This window comes from Amborella trichopoda, chromosome 11, assembly GCF_054954075.1.
Source record: "Amborella trichopoda isolate Santa Cruz 75 chromosome 11, AtrichopodaSantaCruz75HAP2 v2.0, whole genome shotgun sequence".
Classification (NCBI taxonomy): domain Eukaryota; kingdom Viridiplantae; phylum Streptophyta; class Magnoliopsida; order Amborellales; family Amborellaceae; genus Amborella; species Amborella trichopoda.
This window is the reverse complement of record NC_142346.1, coordinates 36,939,405-36,964,957: the sequence shown is the minus strand read 5'-3', so window position 1 is coordinate 36,964,957 and position 25,553 is coordinate 36,939,405. Positions and strand designations below refer to the sequence as shown.

Genomic DNA, 25,553 nt, shown 5'->3' with positions numbered 1-25,553 from the left:
TTCTTCCTACTTATTCTCTTCCTTCCTACTTATTCTCTTCAAAACTCTTGGAGCAAGTGGATTCCTCTCTTCTTTTCTAGAAGAAATGGGTTCTAGCTTTTGCAACCTTCCCGATGATATGAAGATTAGATCTTACTGCATTGTCGGTGAAGTCTATCTTTAGATTCAATGTGGTTTGTAAATCAATGAAAATGTTATTCTTCTATCACTACTTTTCTATGTACTATCAATCTCTACTTTGAGATATGTCTCTTTGATGAGCCCTAAGTGGTTTGTGTCGATCATGGCATTACTAGTCCTTCGGCATATAACAAAATAGTGTTTAAGAATCAAGATATACGATGGGTGGCTGGCAATAATGGCATTGTGTACTGCATTTTAGAATTGGACAGTCGTTGTTGCTTTGCCACTAGAAATCCCTTAATGCAAAAGAATTTCATTCAAGAAAAAACACTACTTCAAGTTCATGATTTTGGATTTTTCTTTGACCCCATTATGTAGAACTTCAAGATAGTGATAAAATTCGTGCATCAATCTATTTATCAAGATGCTGCTTTTTTAGCACCTGTCATATATTTAATTCATCAGAGAGATGAAGGTCACCAAGAAATCTAACAAAACTTAAACTCCATGAGCTATCATTGTTAGTTTGCATTGGCACCAATTGCTATGAACTTTCTTTGGATAGACAAAAAAGGTGTTTTTTAGCATGTTTTGACATGGAGAGAGAGGAATGCAGTACAATCCATATTCTACTAGGAATCGAACTTAGGCCTGAGTGGTTTGTAGTTGATGTTAGCAATGTTGCATCATCAATGTCAGAGCTTTTTTCTAACTATTTGGGGTTGCTTATACGAATTATGATCTGCAATTCTGCTCTATCAAGGGTCATACCCTCAGTGAGGCTATAAGTCGGCATATCTTTTCTCACTACTTCTAATAATGTCCTTTTAGGGCTACCTAGGCCTTCTACTTGTACTAACTGCACCTCCTAATAAGTATTGTACTGAGTCTACACTGTATATGCCCAGCCACTTAAGTCTACTTTTTCTCATCTTATCACCTATTGCAGTTGTTAGCAATGTGACATCTCAATTTCAACTCCTACAGTTGAACTATCCAAAAAAAAGAAAAGAAATATTCATAGTCCATTAAGGCTTATAGATAACTGCTATTACAAAATCCAATAGAGGGATGACAGGCTTTGTCTAATACAGATAACAAAAGATGTGCATGCACAAGCACATAGCTGGATTAGAGAATAAGTGGGTGCATGTGATAAAAGCTGATTTGAAGCAGTTGGATTTCAACAATTTGGAGTAGTTGGGGATGGGGATCAAGGATTTTTCATTGTGTTAGATCTTTGGATTCGTGACACTATTTTTGGGTATCCATGTTACAAAAGAGGTAGTTTTGAGGAGTTCATTTAGATGGGACTTACATATAAAATATGATATAAAGAGTGGTCGGTTAGGCAAAAGGGTAATTAACGTTAATGTCCATTGCATTTCAAATATCGATCAACCATATTCACTAGTAAGATGAAAAAGAAGGGAAACTTTAGGTAGTCCTATGGTGGGGTTACTCATCGCTCTTTTTATGTTTTTTATTTTAGTGATTAAGTTCATAGAAGCATTGGGTATGTCGCTTGTGTAAGCCTCGACCTTTGCTGTAAAGATTTGGGCTTGAGCTTGGATGGTTAGTAGTTGACATTTGCAACTCTACATCTCAAGTTCGTGAGATTCCTACTGCTGAACTACTCAATAAAAAACCTTTATTGTAACAACTAAGTGTCTTTTGTTTTGTTTGGTTTCTTTTATTTGAAATGTTGGATTGTTTAGAGGTTTTTTCTCATCTTGCATGTTATTTTAATTGTTTTGTTTAATGCTGCCATATTTTAGTGGGGATTGACTATTTTGAAATTTTTGAAAAATGTTGCATGTAAATCTTTATAGTTTATGTTGGTTTACAATACTATACATTTGATTCATCAAGGTTGGTTGATAAAATTATTTATTGCTTTTGGTGAAGTCTACCTAAATGTAGTCCATCTTTATGAAAACTATGTTTTTAAAGTGAATTAATGGAACCTTTCCTATGTGGAAAGAGTTGGATTGATTCTATATATCCTCAAAGTTCTCATAGTAATGACTAAGTAGCTCATTTGATTATAGTTAAGTTTAATTAGTAAATGAACAAAAGCTTTTATGTATATCAATAAAAATACAATTACAAGGTTTATATTGTAGTCCGCTTTTAGAAGGTACTCTCCTTTTAGAAGGTACAACTTTTCACTAGGATTTTCGTTAGAGTGATCTAAAGCTCATCTTGATAGAGTGATCTAAAGCTCATCTTGAAGATTTCCTCAAGTATGCCTCATACTTTATATGGATTCTCCCCAGTTTAGGCGTTCAAGCTAATCGCGATCAGAACTCTGATAAGGAATTGGGTGATTAGTTTTACGTTTGCTTTCTTTATTTTCTAATTAAAAAGTATGTGTTGTAGACTGTTAGAAGTTACAAATTTTCACTGGGATTTGCATTTGGGTGATCCAAAGCTCATCGTGTAGATCTCTGCAAGATCTATGCTTTTATTTTTTATAGATTTTGCTAAGGATTTTGAGCAAATCATAGTTGGAACCCTGATAAGGAATTTAATGACTAGTTCTAGGTATGAATCTTTATTTTTTTTAGTTTCCAAAAAGAATGTTCCATATTTATTTCTCTATTTTGATTGGTTTTGGTCATTTGATTTCTAGAGCTTAGTTTTTTGTTATAAGATTTTTGGTTCACTGATTATAAAACTATCGTAATACGCTAACTTTTAACAAAAGGTTTAGGTGCAATGCTATCATATTCTCCTCTCTTCCTCCGAAACGGCATACTCTTCTCCTTCATGTCCTAAACTGAAGTGAAGCGAATCACCACCATAAAATGAATATATCAGTAAATTATTCAAAATTACCCCCATATATACATAAAAGCAGCCATAAAGTTATATGAAATTTAAAAACCACAACTCATGATATTCATAATTTATAAGATATGCCTCTATGTAAAAAAATGTTGCAAAAGTGCCAAGTTTTACGCCTGTTTCTTCTTCTTTTTTTTAGTTTTAAAATAAATCTGAAGACTTCCCTCGAATCTTCCAAAAAATGGAAGTGCTCCCCTTTTCTCTCCAAAACGAAGATTGTGCCGAAGCGAATATGATAACATTGTTTTGGTAGAAAGTATAGGATTGCTTAGAGCTCCAAACATGACTAGCAATAGGCTTTATCACATGTTATAAATGCATGTATTGGGCCAAGACCAGCATATGAAGTTCAAAAGTTGAATAAATAGTGGCTTCTTTAAACTTAGGTGGTGTACTCCAAAAATGAGGTATCAATTCCTCGTAACCTTGTATCACTGATTCTGCAAGGAATCCCTGATTTTGCATGGTACTGATTCTGCAAGAAACCCCCAATTTCGTGTGGTGGTGATTTCATATAAATTTTAGGTTCCCTTCCTAGTTCTTATATAGTGTGATTCTATACAAGTCTAGGTCTTCTACTCCTTCATATTGTTGATCCTACAAAACCATAATGGGTTCATACAATTTTAGAGCCTCCTCTTTCAGATAGCCGTTCTGTCAGCAATCCCATGTTCATCCTAATGAGCCATTTCCTTCTCACCCTATCCTTTTCTTCCCTCCACGTTTTCATACACTCTTTCAACACCTCACCTAATATATTTCTATTTTGTACATTTTATTAACTCTCCCATGTAATAAGAAGAGGTGAGGAACGAGGTAAATTGGTGAAAAAAGGGAAAGAAAAGACGATGCTTTTAAAAACATGCAGTAGAGGAAGAACAGAGGGTTGCGCCTGTGAAAACGGAGAGCATGCCTTTAATAAAATATTCTAGACGGAGCCTCACGCAAGTAACAAATATTGTTTCATGGCGTGTGATGATCATACTTGTCTTCTACATTCAATCGAAGTTAATTTTACTGATTGGAAGTTTAATTTTTAATGAGAGGGAAGATATTCCTAATCGATATTTTTAGGACGAGATAGACGTATGTTTCTAATTGATATTTCTAGAATCTTAGAACTTAGAAAGATATAATAGAAATTTAGCAATGATGGTTTTGTATGAGTCTCATTAGTGTGCAACTCAAGGACTCATAATTTGTATTCCAATCTGGCTCCCGGGAGGGTACCTGCCAAGACCCATTTGTATCTCGAAATTATACCGAGACAAGAGCGCTTATAAAAATACCATTTACTTTTAATACAAGAAGGTCACAATAATTGATGTCTTTCAGATTTTAAATTGGGTGGTTGTGAGTATATCATTGACCTAACTTGAAAGTCAAAAATAAATTTCTCGAACTTTATGACACACTCCAATCCATCTTAATGCAGGAATAAAATAATAACCAGAATAATAAAAATAAAAATAAAAAAGTAGAGATAATATATCATCTCTCTCGATCTGCAAGAGAGTCCACCCCAAATATCTTTTCGCAATACCCAAATGCTTTGCTCAATTTCAATCTCTCATCTATTACAAAGAAGGGACATTTCTTTTTTAAATACTTTTGGAAGAAAAATAAATAAATAAATAAACCCAAAAAAATAATCTCTCTCCCTCAAATTCACATCTCCCTTATCAAACCACCTTAAGCCTTATCTTAACTATGCCTAATTAATATTTATCTCTAACTAAACCGAAATAATATTTATCTCTTTAAAACCAACTTAATCATTTTCCTACTATTAAAACCAACCATATCCCCAAAACAACTCACGTACTAACCTATTCACTAAACTACTCAGGCACTACCCTATTCACTAAAACAAAAATTAATCCATATAATAAAATAAAATAAAACAAAATAAAATTTTGATAACAATTTTTATTTGCATCATTCTCCCAGGGTTGGGAGAAGCTATACCTTGAGCTTAGACCTTGCAAAGGCTAATCAAATAATTGGTGATGTAGTCCACCATGTGCCTCGGTACTTTTTCTTCAATACACCGATTAATCAAATACTTGGTGCTCATCTCAAAGTAGAACACTGAGATCTCGGGCTCCATCGTGATTTCTTTTTCTTTTTCAAGTTCCTCATAAAAATTGGAAAGATAGAGATGAATACCGAGATCATGTGGATGTTCATCAGATCGTGATTTTTACATCACAATGTGATTGTCACATTCAGGATCGACACTACTAGCTAGTCGTGGATCTCGATTTATCTCCACAATGAAATCTGGTATCAGATCTTCATGGTGGCAAGCATCCTCTTCTCGAATAATAGTATTCTCCAACCTCTGCACTCGCTATTTAGTTTTGCTTATGTCTCTTCGGATACCCTTCAAGGCTATGTTCATGCTCTCATTAATTTGTTGACCCACAAACTCCATGATTTGCTGCAATAGATCATCAATTGTGTTCTTCTTAATTTGCTGACCTACATACTCCATGACTTACGGCAATATATCATCGATTGTAAGAGCAAGTTTTGGCAACATCATGATTGATGGATCTTATGGAGGTAAGATCCATCAATCAATTATTGTGACCCCTTTGAAATAAAGATAACTGGTCTCATAGTATACCTTCAGTTTTTTTTTTTAGATTAGTCATCTAGTATTTTTAAGTGGTTTCTAAAATTTTAGATTAAAAAAAAATCTACCCAAATAAGCCTTTTGACAGATGGAGTAGAAATAAACTATGTTTTCAAGGAAACATAGTATACGTGGTCCACCAATAAAGTTTGAAGCCTCAATTGTGTCATGCCCTATAGCTCTAGGACAAGAGGGTGGATCCAAGATTGGAAATTTAGTGGGTGCACTATACAAACAAGTGGTGACATCGAACCCAAGGTCGTTTGGAGTTTGTGCGTGGCTTGTGCTTGCACACTGAAAACAGCAGCAATACACATTTATCATCACCAAAATGCCCTTTGGGAATTGCATTTCCACATTGGTCATTCACCAAAGATTACTTCTTTTTTTTTTTTGGTTGTTTAAATATTTTAGTCTAGCTTTCACTTGCTAATAAGATTGGTGTGCAAGTGTATTGGGCTAAATAAAATTGTTAGGGATTGTTCAAGAGAGGCCATTTATCTTTTGTACATGAAATCACAATCATTTCCACTCATTAAATTAGATGGCTTGGGGTGAGTTACGAAGTCCGAATTTTTTTTTTTTTTAACTTTATATCTATTCAATGATACTAGAAAAATTTAGAACCGAAAGTGTGAAGCAATTGTTCGAGATCCCTACCTCTGTCAAGTAGTCTGCTGCTGGATTTTCTCTCTAAACCTGAGTGAAAGCGACCACCAAACCTCAACGACTGTATTTAACTTTTTTTCAATTTTGTAAATTATGGGTAAGAGATTCCACAGGCTCTTTGGGTCTCCTCTAATCCATTGGATACTGTCATAAATCTTCTCCGTCGTCTTTCCTTTATTGCCGATATTAAGTCTCTGGAGTGTGTGTTTGAGAGAGAGAGAGACAGGACCTCCAATAAAATGGAATTGGAATAAAAGGAATGTGGCTGCTGGTGGAGGATGGGAAACACAAGGTTTTGGCAACAAAAAAGGATCGGAGACAGGCCTTTGAAGATTTAATTTTCAGCACTTAGGGAAAGTGGCTCCAAAAGGTCGAAGATTAAGGATATGATTACTAGTCATTGATGTAATGTACAGTGGGAGATGAGGTGAATGTATAACAAGCAAACAGAGGTGGTGGGTGGATATTATATTTAGTATTTGCAGGTCCTAAAACAACACTACTACTGTCCAAGAAATGAATATGAAATAATATGGGAATCAAATTCAGATGGTGAATTCTCTTATCAAGTCTGCGTATTCACTTTGGTTCAATGACTGATGGAGATGGAAACAGCCAACTTTTGCCAAGATACAGAAGCTGCCAATCACACATAACATGCAATGTTTTGTTCGATTGGTCAGTCTAAAAAAGCTACCAACGATTGATGTATTAAGAAAGCGATGGAATTTAATTACTAATGTGTGATACTTTGTATGTCTGATGAAGAGACAATTGAGCATTTAATCCTAAATTGTGAATGTACAACATATACATGAGGATGGGTGTTGAGGGGACTAAAACGATCGGCTTCTATCCCGATTCCAGTCAATGTGTTTTCTCAGTGGGAGGTGCCAAATATTTCTGGAACATGGAAATCTTTGGAAAAATTGTCGGCGGTATGGGAAATATGGAAGGAATGCAATAGAAGAGTATTTAAAGGATGAACTTTGGAGATTTGATTGGAAAAATTGGAGGGGTAATAGCAGAAGGGGGTTCTGCAAGGAAAGAGTTTTGGTGAGTATTTAGATTAAATCTGATGTATAAGAGGAGATGATCAGCATACAAAGTCAGGTTGCAGGTGATGGGAACCACCAACAAAGATCAATACTATGGTTAACTTTGATGGGAGCTCATTTGGGAATACGGGAAAGCAGGGATTCGGGGTTGGTCAGCAGCTGCAGTTGGGAAATATCAAACCAGTATTTTGGGCCAATTGGTATACTTACGGCTAACGAACTAGAAGAAAGTTCTTTATTACAAAGATTAAAGTTAGCTATGTATTTTAATCAGAAGATTATAGTCGAGGGGGATTCACTAAATGTAATAAAGTGGTGTAACAAAGAAATGGAGGTTCTAAGAAGGGTGAGGACCTTACACTTTCCCTTATCTTGTCCCATGTTCTAGTAAAGGAGCTGGGCTGTTCATGAATTCTAAAGCGAACCAAGGTTCATATAGCCGACCCCAATTAGATGGACAAAAACTTTGACGATGATGATATGGGGGAGAATTCGGCAGCGAATTTGTTGGCAAATATTGAAGAATAGCGACGGCATTTTGTATTAGTAATGTTTTGCAATATCATGTGTAGAATAATACTTGAAGTTGGATAGAGGTTACAAGAATAATAATTAGTAGTTGGATGGAGGTTATATTCTCAGTAACTGGTCTGTATTAATCTTCATGAAGGAAATAGAAGGTTAAAACTTCTGTCAGAAAAAGGTGGAGAGAAATAGAAGTGGATGATCATTCCAACATCAAAGTAGTTTGACCTGCCAACTTATCCCAAGATTCCCAGCTCACTTTTCTATATACTTCCATGCAAATCAAGACACAAGTTCCACCATGCAATGTTGAATGTGGAGCCCTTGATAGCTAAAGATATGCATGATGGATGGATGGATGGATCCATACATGAGGTCTCATATTTTTATTAAGGAAAATGGTTTGATAGGGCTGCAGCCATATCAAAATAAGTAAAACCTCATTTCATAATTCATCAAAAATTACAATTCAAGTATTAGAAATCAGACTTGAACATATTAGCTATGAAAAAAATTAGTACTTGAAGCTCTAAAAATATGTATATGGTAACAAATTATCTAAACCATCCATTTCACCGGAAAACTAAGTATTCATAAATCCACAAGATTTATACTATTTTTTGAGTTTCAAATTTTATTATGGGTGTCGGAAATTGATTTAGATCCATCATAGAGATTTCATTGACAAAAGTGCATTCCAGATGAGGAGAGGATTTGAAGTGAGGCTTTATTTTGTTTTTATAAAGCCATGCCCTACATAAACTTCATCCCTTAATTAATGTTATGCTCAGTTAGTCAATGCCCCTCACAAATGAGATCTTATGGTTGATGTCCCTTCCCAAACGGGGTCCTCTTCAATGACCTCAAATAAGTGCTCATCTGCCACTGACTTCTAAAGCATAAGCATCAATCAATGAGTTTGTCAACTTCTACTATAATTATGAAGATGCAGCTTGGAGCACAATAAATCACTATCTGGTCCACCTATCATTAATTAAGAGTTGGCTTTCCAAATTTCTAGCTTAAAAGGTTCTATTGTTAAACACTAAAAAAAAGAAAAGGTTCTTTTGGTAGTCCTAACTAATAATGTAGATGTGGACATTCTAACACACCTTTGATTTATGGTGATGATGTTTCCAGGTCTAACATTGTAATAACGTAATCTGAATTATTGAGTTAAAAAAATCAAGGTCAAAGAAAGAGTTAACATAGAAAGTACATTGGAGCACCAGGTGTAACAGGACCACCGAAAGAGATGTTACTATTGTGTGCATGGTGGTCTCACAGTACAAAATTATTCATTTGGTCCTAAGGACAGAGTACCTAGTTTGGGAAAACTTTATGACATTAAAATTTTAAAAACATATCCTGGTGATAAGTTTTTTTTTTTAAAGAAAAAAAAACTAAAAAATAAAAATTGATATTGAACCCATTAAAATCCTAGATCAATTTGTCCATAAAAGGACGGTTAACCATCTCTTTAGCTTTTTCATTAGTCAAGTTATATATTTATCATTTTTATTTTTTATAATAGCTCCAACATCCAAACTAGTGTTCAAAAAATTGAACCGGCCAAGGGTTGGGTTCGAGTAACCGGTAAACCAGTTGGTTCAACCGGCCTAATCGAGCAGGTCTTGGCCAGTCATAAAAGTATTTTAAAAAATAAAAAATACCTAAAAAATATGAAAAATATATTTAAAGCATGATTAAACAACGCACATCCAAATGAAGTTGAACAGTGTGAAAAAAATGAATTTTAAAAAATCGATTTGCGTCCATGGTATTTTCAATGTTTTTTTAAAAAAATGGGAAAATATAAAAAAAAGTATTCATGGCCAAAACACTTTCCAATCTTTTCCAAAATGATAAAAAACATTAAAAAACATATTACAAACAAATCCATTATTTTTTGAAATTTTATTTGAATTTTTCTAAAATACCTTACCGGACCACTAAAACCGGCCAAAACCAGATTGGCCAATGCCCAGCTTCAGTTTGACTGGCCGGTTCTGAGTTAAGCCGACCGAGTTTGCAAACACTTATCAGGATAGAAATTGGGATGCCATGTCTAAATTACTTGTGAGGTTCGTGAGAGAGGGAGAGAGATAAAGATGGGGTTTAAATGGAGGTTGAGAGAGAGAGAGTGAGAGGAAAGGGTTCATAGATGACGGAGAGAGAGATAAAGGGTAGCTTCTCTTGGGTTTGGATAATGGAGTCATTAGAAAAAAAAGAAGAAATTAATATTATAAGTTGGACAATAAAAAAAAAAAGATAGAGCGGAGGTTGGATGTCTTTCCCTTTTCATTTGGAAGGGGTCCATAAATTTTTTATGGATTTAAGGGTTTATTTGAGATCATAATTAGAGGAAGGGGAGCTTATGTCTTTTTAATTGATATTCAAGATGAAAAAGATGAATGGGGAAATTTAGGAGTCAAACAAATGTCCCTATCTTGGTGTTTTGATTGCAAGACCAATGTGCAATCTGGTCCCACGAGACCACCAAATACATTATTATAATTCAACACACCCAACAGTGAGTACTCAAGGCTGCTTTCAAGGTCGGGCAGGAGCATAACAAGGCGTAAGCCTGGCCCCATGTTGTACGGTAGGAAAATTTAGTTCAGACCTGGCCCTGAATGGGCCCAAATTCATGAAATGAGGCCCGAACTGCCAAGACTGAAAAAAATCAAGTTGACCCAACACTAGATAAATATAAAAATAAAATTTTGTTTATTAATATATGCACTAATACTTTAAGAAAAAACTTTCAAGCCATGCCCAGACCGAGCCCATGCCTCGCCCAAAAATATTTATGGCCTACCGGGCCAAGCGCTCATTCCTTAAGATGCAGTCAGAAAATAGCCCCGGCCCAAAATCATGTGGGACAAACTGGGCCCATCGGCAGCCCTATTGAGTACTAGAGAAAGGAGTGAGAAGGATTAAAAAAGTTTAATGACCAACCAAGCTTATCTGTAATACAAAATTTAATGATTAGTATCGTAAAGAAAATCTAAACAAGAAAGAGATGAAGAGAAGCAACAAAAAAATACGAGGAAAGACTGAGCAAGCTCTAATAGAAGCACTATAAATAAACATCTTGTAGAGATGCAATGGTTCAAGAACATGAAACATTATCCAATTGTTCTGCATTTATTATTCTCTAGACCCTATTTCTATGAAAACCCGATGCAGTATAAAATTTATGAAAACCCGATACAGTATAAAATTTATCGGCAAACAAGACCAATAAAAATAACTATTTTTAAGAGAGAAGATTTTGATCTCCATCATTACGTTATGAATGCCAAGATATATGCCAAACATGAAACACTTTTCGACGGTATTTTGATCAATTTTATTTTTATGAATTATTTTTTTATATTTTTATTAGGTGCGTCTCACTAAGATGTACATATGCTCCAAATTTTAGATCATTTCGTTTTGTAGAAAAAAAATGAAACACTATCGGACAATCGTGACCTTGCGATGAACTTTAGACGGTGATGAGGGTAGGTGAAATCACTATTCATTTTCGCCTATACACATTGGGAACATTTTTCCTATATATATATATATATATATATATATATATATATATATATATATATATATATATATATATGGAAAAGATGAGATTAGCCCACTAGCTCATATGAACATATAAGCCTAATGGCTCAGATTGATTCTGGGCCTATCTAAACGATTACGGATGTCTGGCAGTGTTTGAATTTTAGTTTTTTTTTCTATAAATTCAAATCACTTGAAAGTTTAGGCATGTATTGATAAAAAATAGGTGAATCTTCGAAAAATATCAAAAAAATATTTTACACGAAATAAATTGATCAAAATACCCCCGAAAAGTTTTGGAGAGTATTTTGGTTTTTTTTCTTGAATAATTTTTTATATATATTTTTATTAGGTGCACCTTGATGAGAAGAACATACATATACACCTTGATGAGAAGAACATACATATAAAATTTCAAGTGATTTGGATCTGTAGAAAAAAAAAAAAAAAATTCAAGCACTATTGGATATCTGTGATCGTCAAATCGGTTCAAATTCAATCTGAACCGTTGGGCTCATATATTCATATGAACTAGTAGGTTAATCACATCTTTTATATATATATATATACAATTTACATGCACACATGATGCCTATATCAATTTTATATACTTTTCTACCAACAACCATCAAACTACTTCCTACAACCCCAACTTGTATTTTGACAAGTAGCACATAACTTCGAAAGATCTCTCTCTCGCTCTCTTAACTGACAAAGGAGCAATTTCACTTTTAAACAATGTTGTCAGATTTGCTTCGATTCAGCTGAAGTCATCATATTTTCGGCCTAGATCAAAGCGAAGTGAAGCTCTATTGCATCCGCTTCACTCTGCTTTTGGCCGTTTTAGCCCATTTCGATTAAATTTGGTTTCTTTGGCCAAAGCACAAAATTGTCTTTTAAATAATCAATTATGTATTTCGGCCCGGTTCGGTTTGATTCGGTCGAAGAACAAAATTATCTTTCAAAGAGACAATTTTGTGCTTTAGCTCACCTCGGTCTGATTTTGGCAAAGCACAAAATTATCTTTTATAGAGAGAATTTTGTGCTTCAGCCCGCTTCGGTCTGATTCACCTTCTTCGACCGAAGCTTCTGCCTCTTTGGTCGAAGCACAAAAGACAATCATGTGCTTCAGCTCATTTTGGTGTGCTTCATCCTCTTTGGCTAAAGCTCAACCCCTTCGACCGAAGCATATAATTGTATTTTTTTTTAATATTTTGTATTATTTGAATATATTTTTCATATAAATATATATTTTATTAATACTACTTGTTTAAAAATTTTAAAATTTTCTTCTAAATTGACGAGAACACCAAATCGTTTGAAGCGAATCTGACTCCTCTGCTTTTAAAGATCTCTCTCAAAGACGCATAAGAGATGTCCAAATGGAGGGTTCTTTGGACCTTTTCTCTTCCTTCAATTCTATGTTACAAGTGAACGTGATTCCAGAATTCATAAATACAATAATAATGATAATAATAATTGTAAGAGGTGATCACTTTCTCAATTATTGGGTCCTCCTCCAATGAGTAATGCTCAAATAGGCATGTGGACTCCCCCCAACACGGGACAAATAGAATTTAAGCAAAACCCTCATCACTTCACTTTCATTTGTCTTGGTCATGATCGCCCTTGCCGAGGAGTTTTTTTTTTGGTTATGAAATCTGTATTCTTTTTTTCCATGATTTCTTCTCTCTAAAAACAAGTCCGGTAAAACATGAATTAAAAATAAAATAAAATAAAGTAAAAGGTCCAATCGGTCCGAATTGGGCTGGCATTAGCCCTAGCCTGGCCCTTAGATCACAGGCTTTAGCACAGGCCTTATTTTTTTAGGTTTGGATTGATCAGGTCAGCCCAATGTAGGAAAAATTGCACTGTAACAGTTAACCGGAAATGAAGCCAGAAGCAGTTACTTGATATTAACTGATAAACCAGTCCGTTCGACCCGATAAGCCCCAAGTGTTAAAAAACGTGTTAAAAAATTAAATATATTTAAAAACAATTCTAATAAAATATGAAAATCATATTTAAAAGATGATTAAATAAAGCACATCCGATTGAAGTTGAAAATTAATGAAAAAACGAATTTTAAAAAATCAATTTGTGTAGAGAGGTATTTTGAAATTTTTTTAAAACATGAAAAAAATGTAAAAATAAGTGTTAATGACAAACAAAAATTTAAATCTTTACCAAAATGATGAAAAACATTAAAAACTGTCGGTCAGATCTAACCGGGCGATTAGAATTTAAACCTCCCGATTTCTCCTGCACTCAGTGCGGCCATGCTGACCGCGTCTCTCTCTCACATTTGATCTTGAATATCAAGTGTGAGTGCAACGGCTTTGTATCATCATTAAAGAAATTTCAGAGGTCTCTGAACGAAATTTGAAGGAATTGATACATGCAATTTTGGTTTTTTCCTGGTTTTGGAAGGCCTTCTTTTTACTATTATGGAGGATGGTTCCTTACCACGTGGCTGCTCGACCATACCTCATCATCATACACAGTGTCGGTCCACAAATTAATTCAAAAATTTCCCACCATCTCTCAGTTACTTCCCGCCATATTTCCATATCCTTGCTTTTACCCCAAAAACAAATAAATACACAAAATAAGTGAATATATAAATAAAAAAGAGAGGAGCCAAAGCCATTCAAATAAATACATGAAGTAAATGAAAAAATAAATAAATAAAGAGAGGAGCCAAATCCATTCAAATAAATGCATGAAGTAAATGAAAAAATAAATAAATAAAAAGAGGAGCCAAATCCATTCAAATTTAGTTTCCTCTCCAAGGGACAAACAATAGGCAAAGTAAGCCACTACCATTTTAAAACTGTTAAAATGCGCCTTTTAGTTTAGGGCTTGTTCCCAAAATTAAAAAGGAAATTTTGGTGTTATGATGTGTGGTGCACTATGTACGGGGATTAACCAAAGGATGAAGTTTTTATAAGGCCTAGGCTTGATGAAAACAAAATAAAGCTTGATCTCAATTCCTCATCGGGAAAGCACCTTCGACAACGGAAATATCCATGATAGATCTAAATCCACTTTCAACACCGATAACAAATTTTGAAATTGAAAAAATTGTACAAATCTTACAGATCTATGAACAATTAATTTTAGGATGAAATAGACGGTCTAGATAATTTTTTACAATATACATGATTTTTAGAACTTAGAATCCTAATTTTTTTCGCAACTAATATATTCAGGTCGAGATGATCGATGTAAAGGTTTTCCAATGCTTAAATTGTAATTTTTGATGAATTATGAGGTTACTATTTTCCTTAAAGAAATTCATGTAAATTTCAGTTGGACGATATGGATTGGCACTCGCCTTCGCCGTGGTACTTAGCCCTTTGGTCAAATGCGAGGAATTTGGCCTAAGTCATGTACATCCTATCAAATGTAGAAAAGACATCATCATCAAAGTTTTTTTCTAATTATTTGAGATCGGCTATACGAATCTTGGTATGTTATTATATTCTATCGAGTCTCATACCCTCAATAAAATCATAAATCACTATATCTTTTCTCACTATTTCTAACCATATAAAAAAAATAGTATTTTTAAAAAAAAAAAAGTAAAAAAAAAATGAAAAGAGTTAACATACATAAATCATTAGAAAACTAAAGAAGGCGACAAAAACTCTATAAAAGGTGGACTATTGAAAAATTACTTTATGCCTTGAATGTTTAAGAAAAACTAAAAAATAAAATAATAAATTCCCAAACAATCTAAAGAACCATCAAAATCATGTTAAAAATTTATTTCTAACCAACATATTAGCATTTTGTACTTTTTTATAACTTTTAGGAGGTTTTTGGTGCCTGGTAAGTTGGGCACCGATCTCGCCTCACCCCTGGGATGAGTTTTAGTAGAGTTGGCTGAATCTAGAAATGATGAAATTGATCTAAGAAAATGTTTATGAAGGACAACCACCTTATACTGTAAAAGTAACCTTAATAACCCATTAGAAATGAAGAAATTGAAAAACCTTCACAATTGAAGTAATAATATGGAAAAAGAAAAAACAATTTCAAGTCTTAAAATAATGCATATTAGACTATTCATTTTCAAGTTTTCACATATCTACTCGATCTACACAATTTTGAAACTTTAAATTCCATAAATGATGATAGAAATAGATTTTCATCAAGATTTGAATGTGTACGCGCCTTACTGTAATTATTTAAGATTGATGCCTTATATAATCCATACTATTTGATCCAAGAATTATATTTTTTCCAATAATCCTTAGATTATAGTATACCTTCCTTATAAATTTGTCCCCTACAAATATGGGGTATCCCTTAACTTTTATACAACTATGCTTATCCCACTTTTTTATGTCCCTTCAAAACTAGATGAGTTAGCCCAACCTTGGACATGGGTACCCTCCAAATACAGGGAGAATCCTCCAAAGAAAATGATAGCCCCACAATTTGGTACACACTTCAGTTCCATTGGACACGTACTAGGCCTTTGGACTTACTTAGTCATTAAATTAGGGGACCCATCTCTGATATTCACAATTTGGGGTCCTTATGTGTAAGGTAACGCCTTAAATTTTAGGGCCCATGTCCATTAAGGCTGACAAAACTTTAGTCAGAAGTGGAATGAACATAGGGCAGTCAAGTACCTAATATTTATGGACCCATGGGCTAGCCTGGACTTTATTTTCTTTCATATGAGATGATGCTTTCAGTCATGGTCAACTATTAACTCTCTCGGAAAAGGGGTTGGAGTCGTGGTAGCACAGCATCACTTTAGGTACTATGGTGTGGTTTTCATTCTTACTGATACCACTATATTAATACATTTAAAAAACCTAACTCCTAAACTATTTAAAAAAAAACAAGTAGGAGCCTGCTTTCCCCAATGACTTTCACAAAGGTGATGGACCCATCCTTTCCATGTCCCTCCAAGAACACACAACAGATTGAGACAGAAAAAAGACAAAGGAGAGCATATGACATAAAACACCATTCTTGATCAATAAAGTACAAAGAGTCTAAAATAAATGCCGAGAAAAACCCATACTATTTCTGTCTTAAAATCAAAAGAAAGATTAATGCAAATAACAAGAAAAAATAGCTCACTTAGCAGAAACCTAAGGTAAAGAAAGGGGGGAGGGGGAGGGGGAGGGGTAGGGGAGAAGAGAGACAAGCGGTTAATTTGACCTAAAAGAGTGAGAAAACATTGAGGAAGAAAATAAGAGACAACAGCCAAATGCTATTCTAAGGGCACATTTTGTTCTTGTGAAAAACTTCCTTTACATTTTATTCTAGGTATTTTGTTGTGGTTTTCATTCTTACTGATACCACTACACTAATACATTTAAAAAACCTAACTCCTAAACTACTTAAAAAAAAACACTACACTAATACATTTAAAAAACCTAACTCCTAAACTACTTAAAAAAAAACACTACACTAATACATTTAAAAAACCTAACTCCTAAACTACTTAAACAAGTAGGAGCCTGTTTTCCAATGACTTTCACAAAGGTGATGGACCCATCCTTTCCATGTCCCTCCAAGAACACACAACAGATTGAGACAGAGAAAAGACAAAGGAGAGCATATGACATAAAACACCATTCTTGATCAATAAAGCACAAAGGGTCTAAAATAAATGCTGAGAAAAACCCGTACTATTTGTGTCTTAAAATCAAAAGAAAGATTAATACAAATAACAAGAAAAAATAACTCACTTAGCAGAAGCCTAAGGTAAAGAAAGGGGGGAGGGGGAGGGGGAGGGGGAGGGGAGAAGAGAGACAAGCGGTTAATTTGACCTAAAAGAGTGAGAAAACATTGAGGAAGAAAATAAGAGACAACAGCCAAATGCTATTCTAAGGGCACATTTTGTTCTTGTGAAAAACTTCCTTTACATAATTAGATAGGGGAGTACTTTCACAACAATTAGCCTAATGTATATTTTTATATCAATTAACAACTAATTAGTGCGAAAATATTATCACATCTAACCACATGAGAAAAGTTTTTCACGTGAAAGCATTTTCTAGAAAATATTTTCACATAATCAAATGTGCCCTAAAAGAAGAGAGAGAGAGATTGTTTAATAAAGACAACTGTGAGAAAGAGACGGAACTTAATGCATAGAAAGGAAGACTTGGAGGGAAGGTGACAGTTAGAGAGAGTTCAATGTATTCTTAAAGAGTGCCGATATTCATATCTTGAAGCACACTAAAAGCAATACAGAGAGAGAAAGAGAGAGAGAGTTGTGCTCGTGACTATCATAACCACTAAACAGTAAAAGATAATTTTCAGGCTGAATTAAATCAAATGGTACATTATGGGTAAAGATCGTAGATGGAGCTACCTGATTCACGCCCCCATAAACATTGTAGCATGAAACTATCAGTCCTTAGATATGCATTTTCATTCCAAAATTACTACAAAACTAAACAATTCCGACAGTCCAGAGACAGAAACTGGTATGAATCGAAACTACCAAAGCTGTTCTTTTCAAGCCCAATTCAAATAAATTACATCGAACGTGGTAGTATAGAACTTTGGTTAAACACAAAATGCTTGATAAGCCGAGACAGAGAAACTTGCCCGAATCAAACGGCGAGTTAAGCTTGCGGGAACTGAAACAAGGCCATTAGAAAGAAATTCACAGAAATGGAACAGAGGCCATTTCTCAATCTGAATTCCGATAGATTACAACGAAACAGGGCAGTATAGCCCTTGGATTAAACACGAAAAGCTCGTCTAAACTTGAATATAAGCCTGCTTGGCCTGCAACAGAATCAAATCCTAAACTCGAATATAGGCCTCCTTGGCCAGAGACTGAATCAAATCCACCACAAAACCCATCCTCAGTTGCTTCTTGATTCTTTTTTACTCTCCCTGCAATCACTCTACAAACCAGCATTGCCCTTCTTTCTCCTGCCCCCAATTCGGTTTCCATGCTATCATGGGCCTTTCCACTACTCGCTGTCGTTATAATTCCTTCATTTTTGTCAACTTTGAATCCATTTTTTATGATATTACATACATTGCAAACAGAGTTGCAGAGAGAGGAAGAGCCGTTTGTGCCAATTGAGCAAGAAAAAGTGGTGCAAAAGAATCTAAGAAGCTCATTACCATCAGCAATGCATCTTGGATGTTTCTTTGGAAGCTTGTTGGCCTTCGATTTCACTGTGTCTCTGTAATCTTCGAATCGATTAATGGTTTTCTGGCTATTGTGGACTTTGAGGATACGATCGATCTTGCAAACTGGAGTCTCCTTTAACCAGCTTGATTGGAATATGATCTCCACTATGTTTCGGCTTGAATCCTCTGGACCTATTTCTGAGACTGAAAAAACCAGAGAAATAAATCCATGAAAAAAGAAAACAGACAAATCATATGAAACTGAGGTAATCACTCTCTCTCAACCAGAGAAATCTGATAAAAATGAGCTCAAATTAGATAAACTGAATCCACCATAAAGATAACATTTTAAGGATAGTAGATACATGAGCTCTCTATCTCTGTTTAAGTCAACTGAAGCCTAAGTTTTCTAAAAAGAAATAAAAATAGAAAGGGAGGAATTCCTGAAAACTACAAACCCCATTAACAAGTAAGCAAAATTTCCCAAAATCACCACCAAAAAGTTCCAACTTATAAACCAGACACTCCTAATGCAATGGTAAAGCCAAATATATCCAGAAAATCCTCTAATTCCTTGTAAGATTCCACACACAAATGAAGCAGAAAAGCCATATGTGCAGAGAGAGAGAACTCTAACATAGAAGTCCCAAATTCTTTTCAAGTTTCCAAACATGACAGATTAAAGAAACCCATCTACAGAGAGAGAGAGAGAGAGAGAGAGCTTCCATACCAGCATGCTTAACTGCCTGATGGAGCTCAAGGTTCTCAGCTCTCATGAAGATCTCCCCACACTCAGGGCAAGCACATATGCTATTTCTAAGAGAAGGATCCCTGAAAACTCCATTAATGGGGTCAACCACCATGTGACACTCATAACAACCAGAAAGCCTCCTCAAATGCATCCCCCTAAACGAAGAACCACCGTTTCCACTCCCTTCACTCACCACAGAAGTAGACTTCATCGATCGATTAGACGCGTTAAAGCCATCGACTTTAGCAGCCAATCTCTTACTGGAAGAACCCGAAGAGAGAGAAACCTTAGAGAGAGAAAGTGAAGAAGAAGAAGAAGATTTCTCAGGAGATGTCTCAGGCCTGTGCATGACCCTGGTGTTCTCCCTTGAACTGCAGAGAGAAACAGAGCACCCACCCATTCGTTTGCTCTGTTTTTTCACTGTATTTTCCACCATTAATGGAGCCTGGAGCTGCTTACAAGTGAGAATGTTTCTCAGAGAAGTCCATGAAGGTGGCTTCTCTGTACAATTTTGGTTGCTTTTGGCTAGTGGTTTTTTTGGTTTTCTGGTTTCCACCATGGGGGTGCCCTGTACTGAAGGTGGTTTCTCCGTTGAAGTGTGTCGGTTTTTGCATGGTGGTTTCTTGGGTTTTTTGTTTTCCACCATCAGAGGAGCTTGAGCTTGAGTGAAGGGTGGGTTTTCTTTTGCAGAGTGGCAATTTTTGGAGGTTGGTTTCTTGGGTTTTTTGGTTTCAGCCATTAGAGAAGCTTGTCTGAGAGGTGGGTTCTTGAGAGAAAGAATTATATCGGTAGAGAAAGAGAAATAAAATGGATTATGTGAAAAGAGAGAGAGAGAGAGAGAGAGAGAGAGAGAGAGAGAGGCTATAATGAATTATGTGAAAGGTGGGTTTCTTCTTGAGAGAGGGTGAAATATAGTGGATTTTAGAGAGAGAAAGTAAATGGAAATGACTCAGTGAGGCATAGAGAGAGAAATTATGAGGTGGGTTTTATTGAAATGGAATTTCATAGAGGGCCAAGGCAGCTTCCTTTTTCCTGGACTGGTCTTATTCTCTCAGCACATGAGCATGGAAGAATTAATATTATATATACCAACTAATTAATTGTTTGCCTGCAAATCACTCCTTGAGATCATGGTGTTGCAGAAGAAATAGACATAAAATACTTATTAATCAAAATGCACATATTCCCCTGTTCTATAATTATCAATTTACACTGGATTCTAGAGAGAGAATCATTCTAGACAGAGAGAGACTGGTTGTTAACAGCTTTATGCCTTTATGGATGACCCTGATTTTCCTGTGGAAGAGAGAGAGAAAGAGATTAATGTTAGTCTTCCAATGTGTCCCATGACTCCGGATCAGAAGGCAAAACTATATATTAACTCTAATAAGGTTGTTTATTACTAAGAAGAGTACAAGGATAAAATATTTACTTAGCCTTTTTTAGAGAGAGAATGCTTCTGACCTTGCTCTTCACAGACAGAGAGAGAGAGAGCTCAGGGCTCTGAGCCTTTAGAGAGAGAGAGAGAGCTTATGGCTCTGAACCTTTAGAGAGAGAGAGAGAGCTTATGGGTCTGAGCCTTTAGAGAACGAGAGCTTATGGGTCTGAGCCTTCAGAGTGAGGCTATATTTATCTGCCGCTTAAATGTTTTTAGAGAGACAGAGAGAGAGGAGAAAAGAAGACCTTGATTTCCCTGAAATCAGAGATTAAAGTAAGTAAGAATTCCAAAGAGCGCCATGTCACCTGGATAGATTTTAGAGTGCAAAAAATTGGAAATATTGTAAGGGATAAAGTTTCTATAAGGCTAGGCTTTATGAAAACAAAATAAAGCCTCCCCTCAAATCCTCTTTTATAAATCACTTTAAGCAATGAAACTTTTTATGATGGATCTGAAATCAATTTTCAAGAATGGCAATAAAATTTGAAACCCAACCGTTTCCCAAAAAAAAAAAAAAATTGAAGCTTAAGAAATAGTATTGATCTCGCAGATCTATCAACACTTACCTTTTTAGGGTGAAATGAACAATCTAGATAATTTATCGTAATAAATGTTATTTTTCAAACTCAAAATCTGAATTTTTTTTACAACCATAATATTCACACAGAGATAATTGATGTAAAGGCTTTTCAATAGTCGGGGCTACAGCTCTATCAAACCATTTTCCTATACTGGTGGTATTTATGCATAGCAATGTTTACAATTGGCCTCCCTTTATTGGAAGTTTAAACTTTCGTTAAATTTCGGGATAATTTCGGACGAAATTAGGGACGCGCCTTGGCCCTTTTTTTTTTTTTATTCTTCTGGTTGAAAGGAATATTCGGCTGGTGAAAATAATAAATGAAAAAAGGGGCCCAAATTTGGGGAAGGGCATATATATTAAAGCCAAGGTTCATTTACTCTTTTGTTTTTGACAAATCAATGTTCATTCGCTTCTTTGGGTAAAATCTTACTTAAAATTCATTTTAGCACCTCAAATTTTTATTTATCCCATTATATCTAGAAGACCATTTACTTTTGGATAACACCATTAAATGTGAATTCTAAAAGATCAAAGTGTGTCATGACATTTAAATTTTTTTGTTTTTTTTTACCTAATCGATGTTGTATCCCCAACCACTACATCTCACATTAGCATCAGTAATGTTTATGACATCTTTATATAAAAAATAAATGGTTTTATTGTATGCATTTTCAGTTCTAAACATAGATAGAAAATTTTCAAATTTTATTTATGATTTGTTGAAAAAAAAAATTACATTCATCTTTTTTTCTTTTTTTTTTGGCCAAAAGACAGTATTTGAAATAAAGCTCCAATTTTTTTAAGAGTGGTATATACTAAAACCCAAGTCTCTCTCACTGAAGTTAGAGCAAGTCCATATATATTATTTTTTTAAAGCTGATTCAATAAATTAACAAATGTTATTGTCAACATTATTAAATAAAGTTTAAGTGTTATTTTCATATCAATCCTGCCCAATAATCAGAACCCACGCTTTTGAAATCTGAGCCGTCCATATGGTTCTCAGATGGCCCAACTTTTGTGCTATAGTACTCGTGTGATTTAAGATACAATGATAAAGGTGTCACGTTGCTCTCACATGGCCATGCACCTTAGCGGTCGAAATTTTCGATTGATTTCGGATGATTTCGTGCCTCCTTTCGTTTTGCTTGTTACGTTTTTGGTCTGAAGCTCAATCTAGGGGATCTACTGGTGGCAATTGGGTAGGGTTGATCCTGCTACCCCACGGGTTGAACCGATATGGGCCTAAATCTGGATGCAAAAATTAGACCTCATGGGTTAAGTGCAAGTTCTGGGTCTGGGCCTATATTGGATTTTACTAGGTTACGTCCGGTCGAGTCAGTTCCAAATAAAGGTGGCAATGGATCCTAGTCTAGTCAACCTGGTTGTAAAAATTAGGCCTTGGCCACAAACTATGGTTTGAGAGGAGGGCCAGGCTGATCTTAGGCGAGGGCCAAGACAATGTCAGCCTCGCTCGCCCGGCCCGGTTGTTATTTCTTTATCCTTTTTATTTTATTTTTTAAATTTTTTTTAGTCTAGCATGGCTCCCGCAAGATCAGGGCCTCTTTGGCCCTGGCAGGCCTTGGCCAGCCTTGAGGGACAAGGCTGGGCTAGGGCTAGTGCTGGCCCTGCTCAGACCTAGCCCATTGCTAGCCCTAGTTCTAAGTCAAGATCGAACCAACAGCAACCCAACTCAACGTTAGTATACTACGTTTTTTTTGTCCAGACCTAGGGTTGATCCATGATTGGTTTGGATCCAGCTAGAACACAGTCGAGTCAAGTCACTCTAGCTCAATGGCTCACATGGGCTATAGAGGCTTGGCAATCAAGTAGGTCAACCTAGCAGGTTGACGCAACCCAGTTCAATTTGGATCTCCGTTTTTTAAACCTAGTGGGTGAGGTTTGGTCGAGAAGTATGGACCTGAAAGTGTTAATCAAGTTAGATCGAGTCCCAGAGCTAGCCCTACTTTGTGTATTCAATGTGTAACATACATATCTCATATAACCCCAACCCAAAGTAATGCAGTAGTTCAAGTCTGGGTCAGACCTTGTATTGTGGATCCGACCTGTTTATAACCCTAAACCCCATATCAAACCTTATTTCACTCAAGGACTGGGGGTCTTTGATTGATTTCGGATGATTTTGTACCTATTTGGTCGGGCAGGGCCTCGGCCAGCCCTAAGGGGCAGGGCAGGGCTAGGCTAGGGCCAGGGCAGGCCCTACCTAGGCCCAGCCCATTACCAGCCCTAGTTCTATGGCAAGGTCAATCCAACCGCAACCCAACTCGATGTTAGTATATGTTATGTTTTTTTTTTTTGTGTCTAGACCTAGGGCTGACCCACGGTTGGTTTGGACCTAACTAAGACACAGTCAAGTCAGGTCACTCTAGCTTAGTGGCTCCATGGGCAACATAGGCATGGCAATCAAGTAGGTCGACTCAAACTAGTTGAATTTGGATCTCTATTTTTTAAACCTGCTGGGAGAGGTTTGGTCGAAAGTATGGACCTGAAAGTGTTCATCTGGTCGAATCAAGTTTAAGAGATCTAGCCCTACTTTGTGTTTATCATGTATAACATACATATCCTATATAACCCCGACCCAAAATAATGCAATCGGTCAAGTCTGGGTCAGAACTTCTAGTTTGGGATCCAACCTGTTTACAACCCTAAACCCTAAATCCCATATCAGACAGAGACTGGGGCTCTTGAACTACATTCACCTCTCATTGAAACACTAAAACTTGCACATAGGTTCAAATTAATTAAAATTTAAAGAAAATAAATTATATAAATACACAAAAAAAACCCAACTACTTTTGAATTGATTCCAAAAGGGTACCCATCAAAATACATATCGCGACATGGCACATTTGAAAAAAGGAAAGGTATTACATCGTTGAAAAATGAGATATATTTTATAAATTTCCCAAAATCTAAAACTATTTTTAATTTTTAATGTATGCGGGCTTCTTATTAGTTATTACAGCTTTGAAAATGGTTATACAGCAGTGATTTAAAAAACTCTAGGTCGGCATGAAATTGTCTAGTTCAACCTAGGAATCGGCACCCATTTTAATTCTACGTGTATAGAGGAAAAAGGCCGAGTCTAGAAAGGAACCAATAGTCTTGCACAATAAAACAATGATTCTCCTACTAAAATGATAATTTGATTCGAATTGTTTTTGGCCTGTTCACTATTTTTTCACATTTTTTTTCAAGGGTTCACTGTTTTTTTTGCACAATAAAATAACGATCCGGACTGTCAATTCACCAATCCATGGTGGTTTTTGGGGTGCTCAATCCGGGTCACCGATCCATATTTTAATCACTGGTCTAAAGAAAATTGAATAAACAAGTATATAAATAGTGAGGCCAAAATTGGGGCATAGGAACCAGAAGTTTTGATTGAATACAAATTGGAAGGTCCGGTTGTGCAAATCTAAAACCAAGATCATTAATACGAATGTGAGAAATTCAACCAAACCGTTTTCCAAGGAAACAGTGGAAATTCCTATGCTTCATACCCATAAAATCTCACTTCCCAACCATGCTTTCTAATTTGATTTGTTCATTTAATTAGCTTATTTTATGTTTTTGGGTCAAAGTCCCATTCCCAACTGTGCTCCTCACTTTAGTTTAATCACCACTGTGGTTTATTTAAGTAACCCTTTATCCAATGCAAGCAAAGTTTGAAGTTAGACCTCTTTCATTGGGCCAACTATTTGAATCCCACGCTTACCAATAACATTCTGCCCTAATATATGAGCAATAGAGAGAGAGAGAGAGAGAGAGAGAGAGAGAGAGAGAGAGAGTAAAGCAAGAGCATACCAAGAGAAAATTAAACAAATTTTTGGTCAAATTACAGCCTGGAGAAAACAAGTTGCAGACCAAAAATTGAAATTCAGAAGCTACTCAAATATTGTTATAACATTGTTCCATGCCAAAGCTCTTTTTATTTAACCATATTCTCACAAAAAAAAAAAAACAAAAAAGAAAAAGAAAAAGAAAAAGAAAAGAACAATTATAAACTGGCCGCATCCTTGCCCTAAACAGAATACTCACGATACTTTTTGACGTACCCAACTGACACAAAAGTATATCTCTAAAGCAAAAAGGAAAAACAGATAAAGAGCTTTTTTGCAGGTATAAAGAAAATAGAAAAAAGAAATGCGCTCTACCATAAAGGAATAACGGTCACTATCAAGGCCACTCAAGAATCACAG

At 35.5% G+C, this 25,553-nt stretch overlaps 1 protein-coding gene and 1 long non-coding RNA gene across 2 annotated transcripts; both read right to left on the bottom strand.

The window, feature by feature from the left end:
- Window positions 1-4,285: 4,285 nt before the first annotated feature.
- Window positions 4,286-7,005, bottom strand: LOC148779886 (uncharacterized). Its single transcript, XR_016044563.1, has 2 exons — window positions 6,275-7,005; window positions 4,286-5,416 (listed from the first exon to the last, which is right to left on the bottom strand). It is a non-coding gene; the product is annotated as an uncharacterized LOC148779886 (long non-coding RNA).
- Window positions 7,006-17,804: 10,799 nt separating this feature from the next.
- On the bottom strand, window positions 17,805-20,268 carry LOC18436773 (uncharacterized). Its single transcript, XM_006846995.4, has 2 exons — window positions 19,289-20,268; window positions 17,805-18,762 (listed from the first exon to the last, which is right to left on the bottom strand). The coding sequence occupies exons 1-2, from the start codon at window positions 20,046-20,048 to the stop codon at window positions 18,104-18,106; spliced, it is 1,419 nt and encodes a 472-aa protein (XP_006847058.2). The 5' UTR covers window positions 20,049-20,268; the 3' UTR covers window positions 17,805-18,103.
- Between the last annotated feature and the right edge of the window lie 5,285 nt (window positions 20,269-25,553).

What these genes read in the sequence shown, in the direction of transcription:
- LOC18436773 (XM_006846995.4), bottom strand. Translation starts at nt 20,048, where the DNA reads ATGGCTGAAACCAAAAAACCCAAGAAACCAACCTCCAAAAATTGCCAC. An exon ending in TCAGGCAGTTAAGCATGCTG is followed by an intron (nt 18,763 to 19,288) that starts GTATGGAAGCTC and finishes TGGTTTTTTCAG; the next exon opens with TCTCAGAAATAGGTCCAGAG.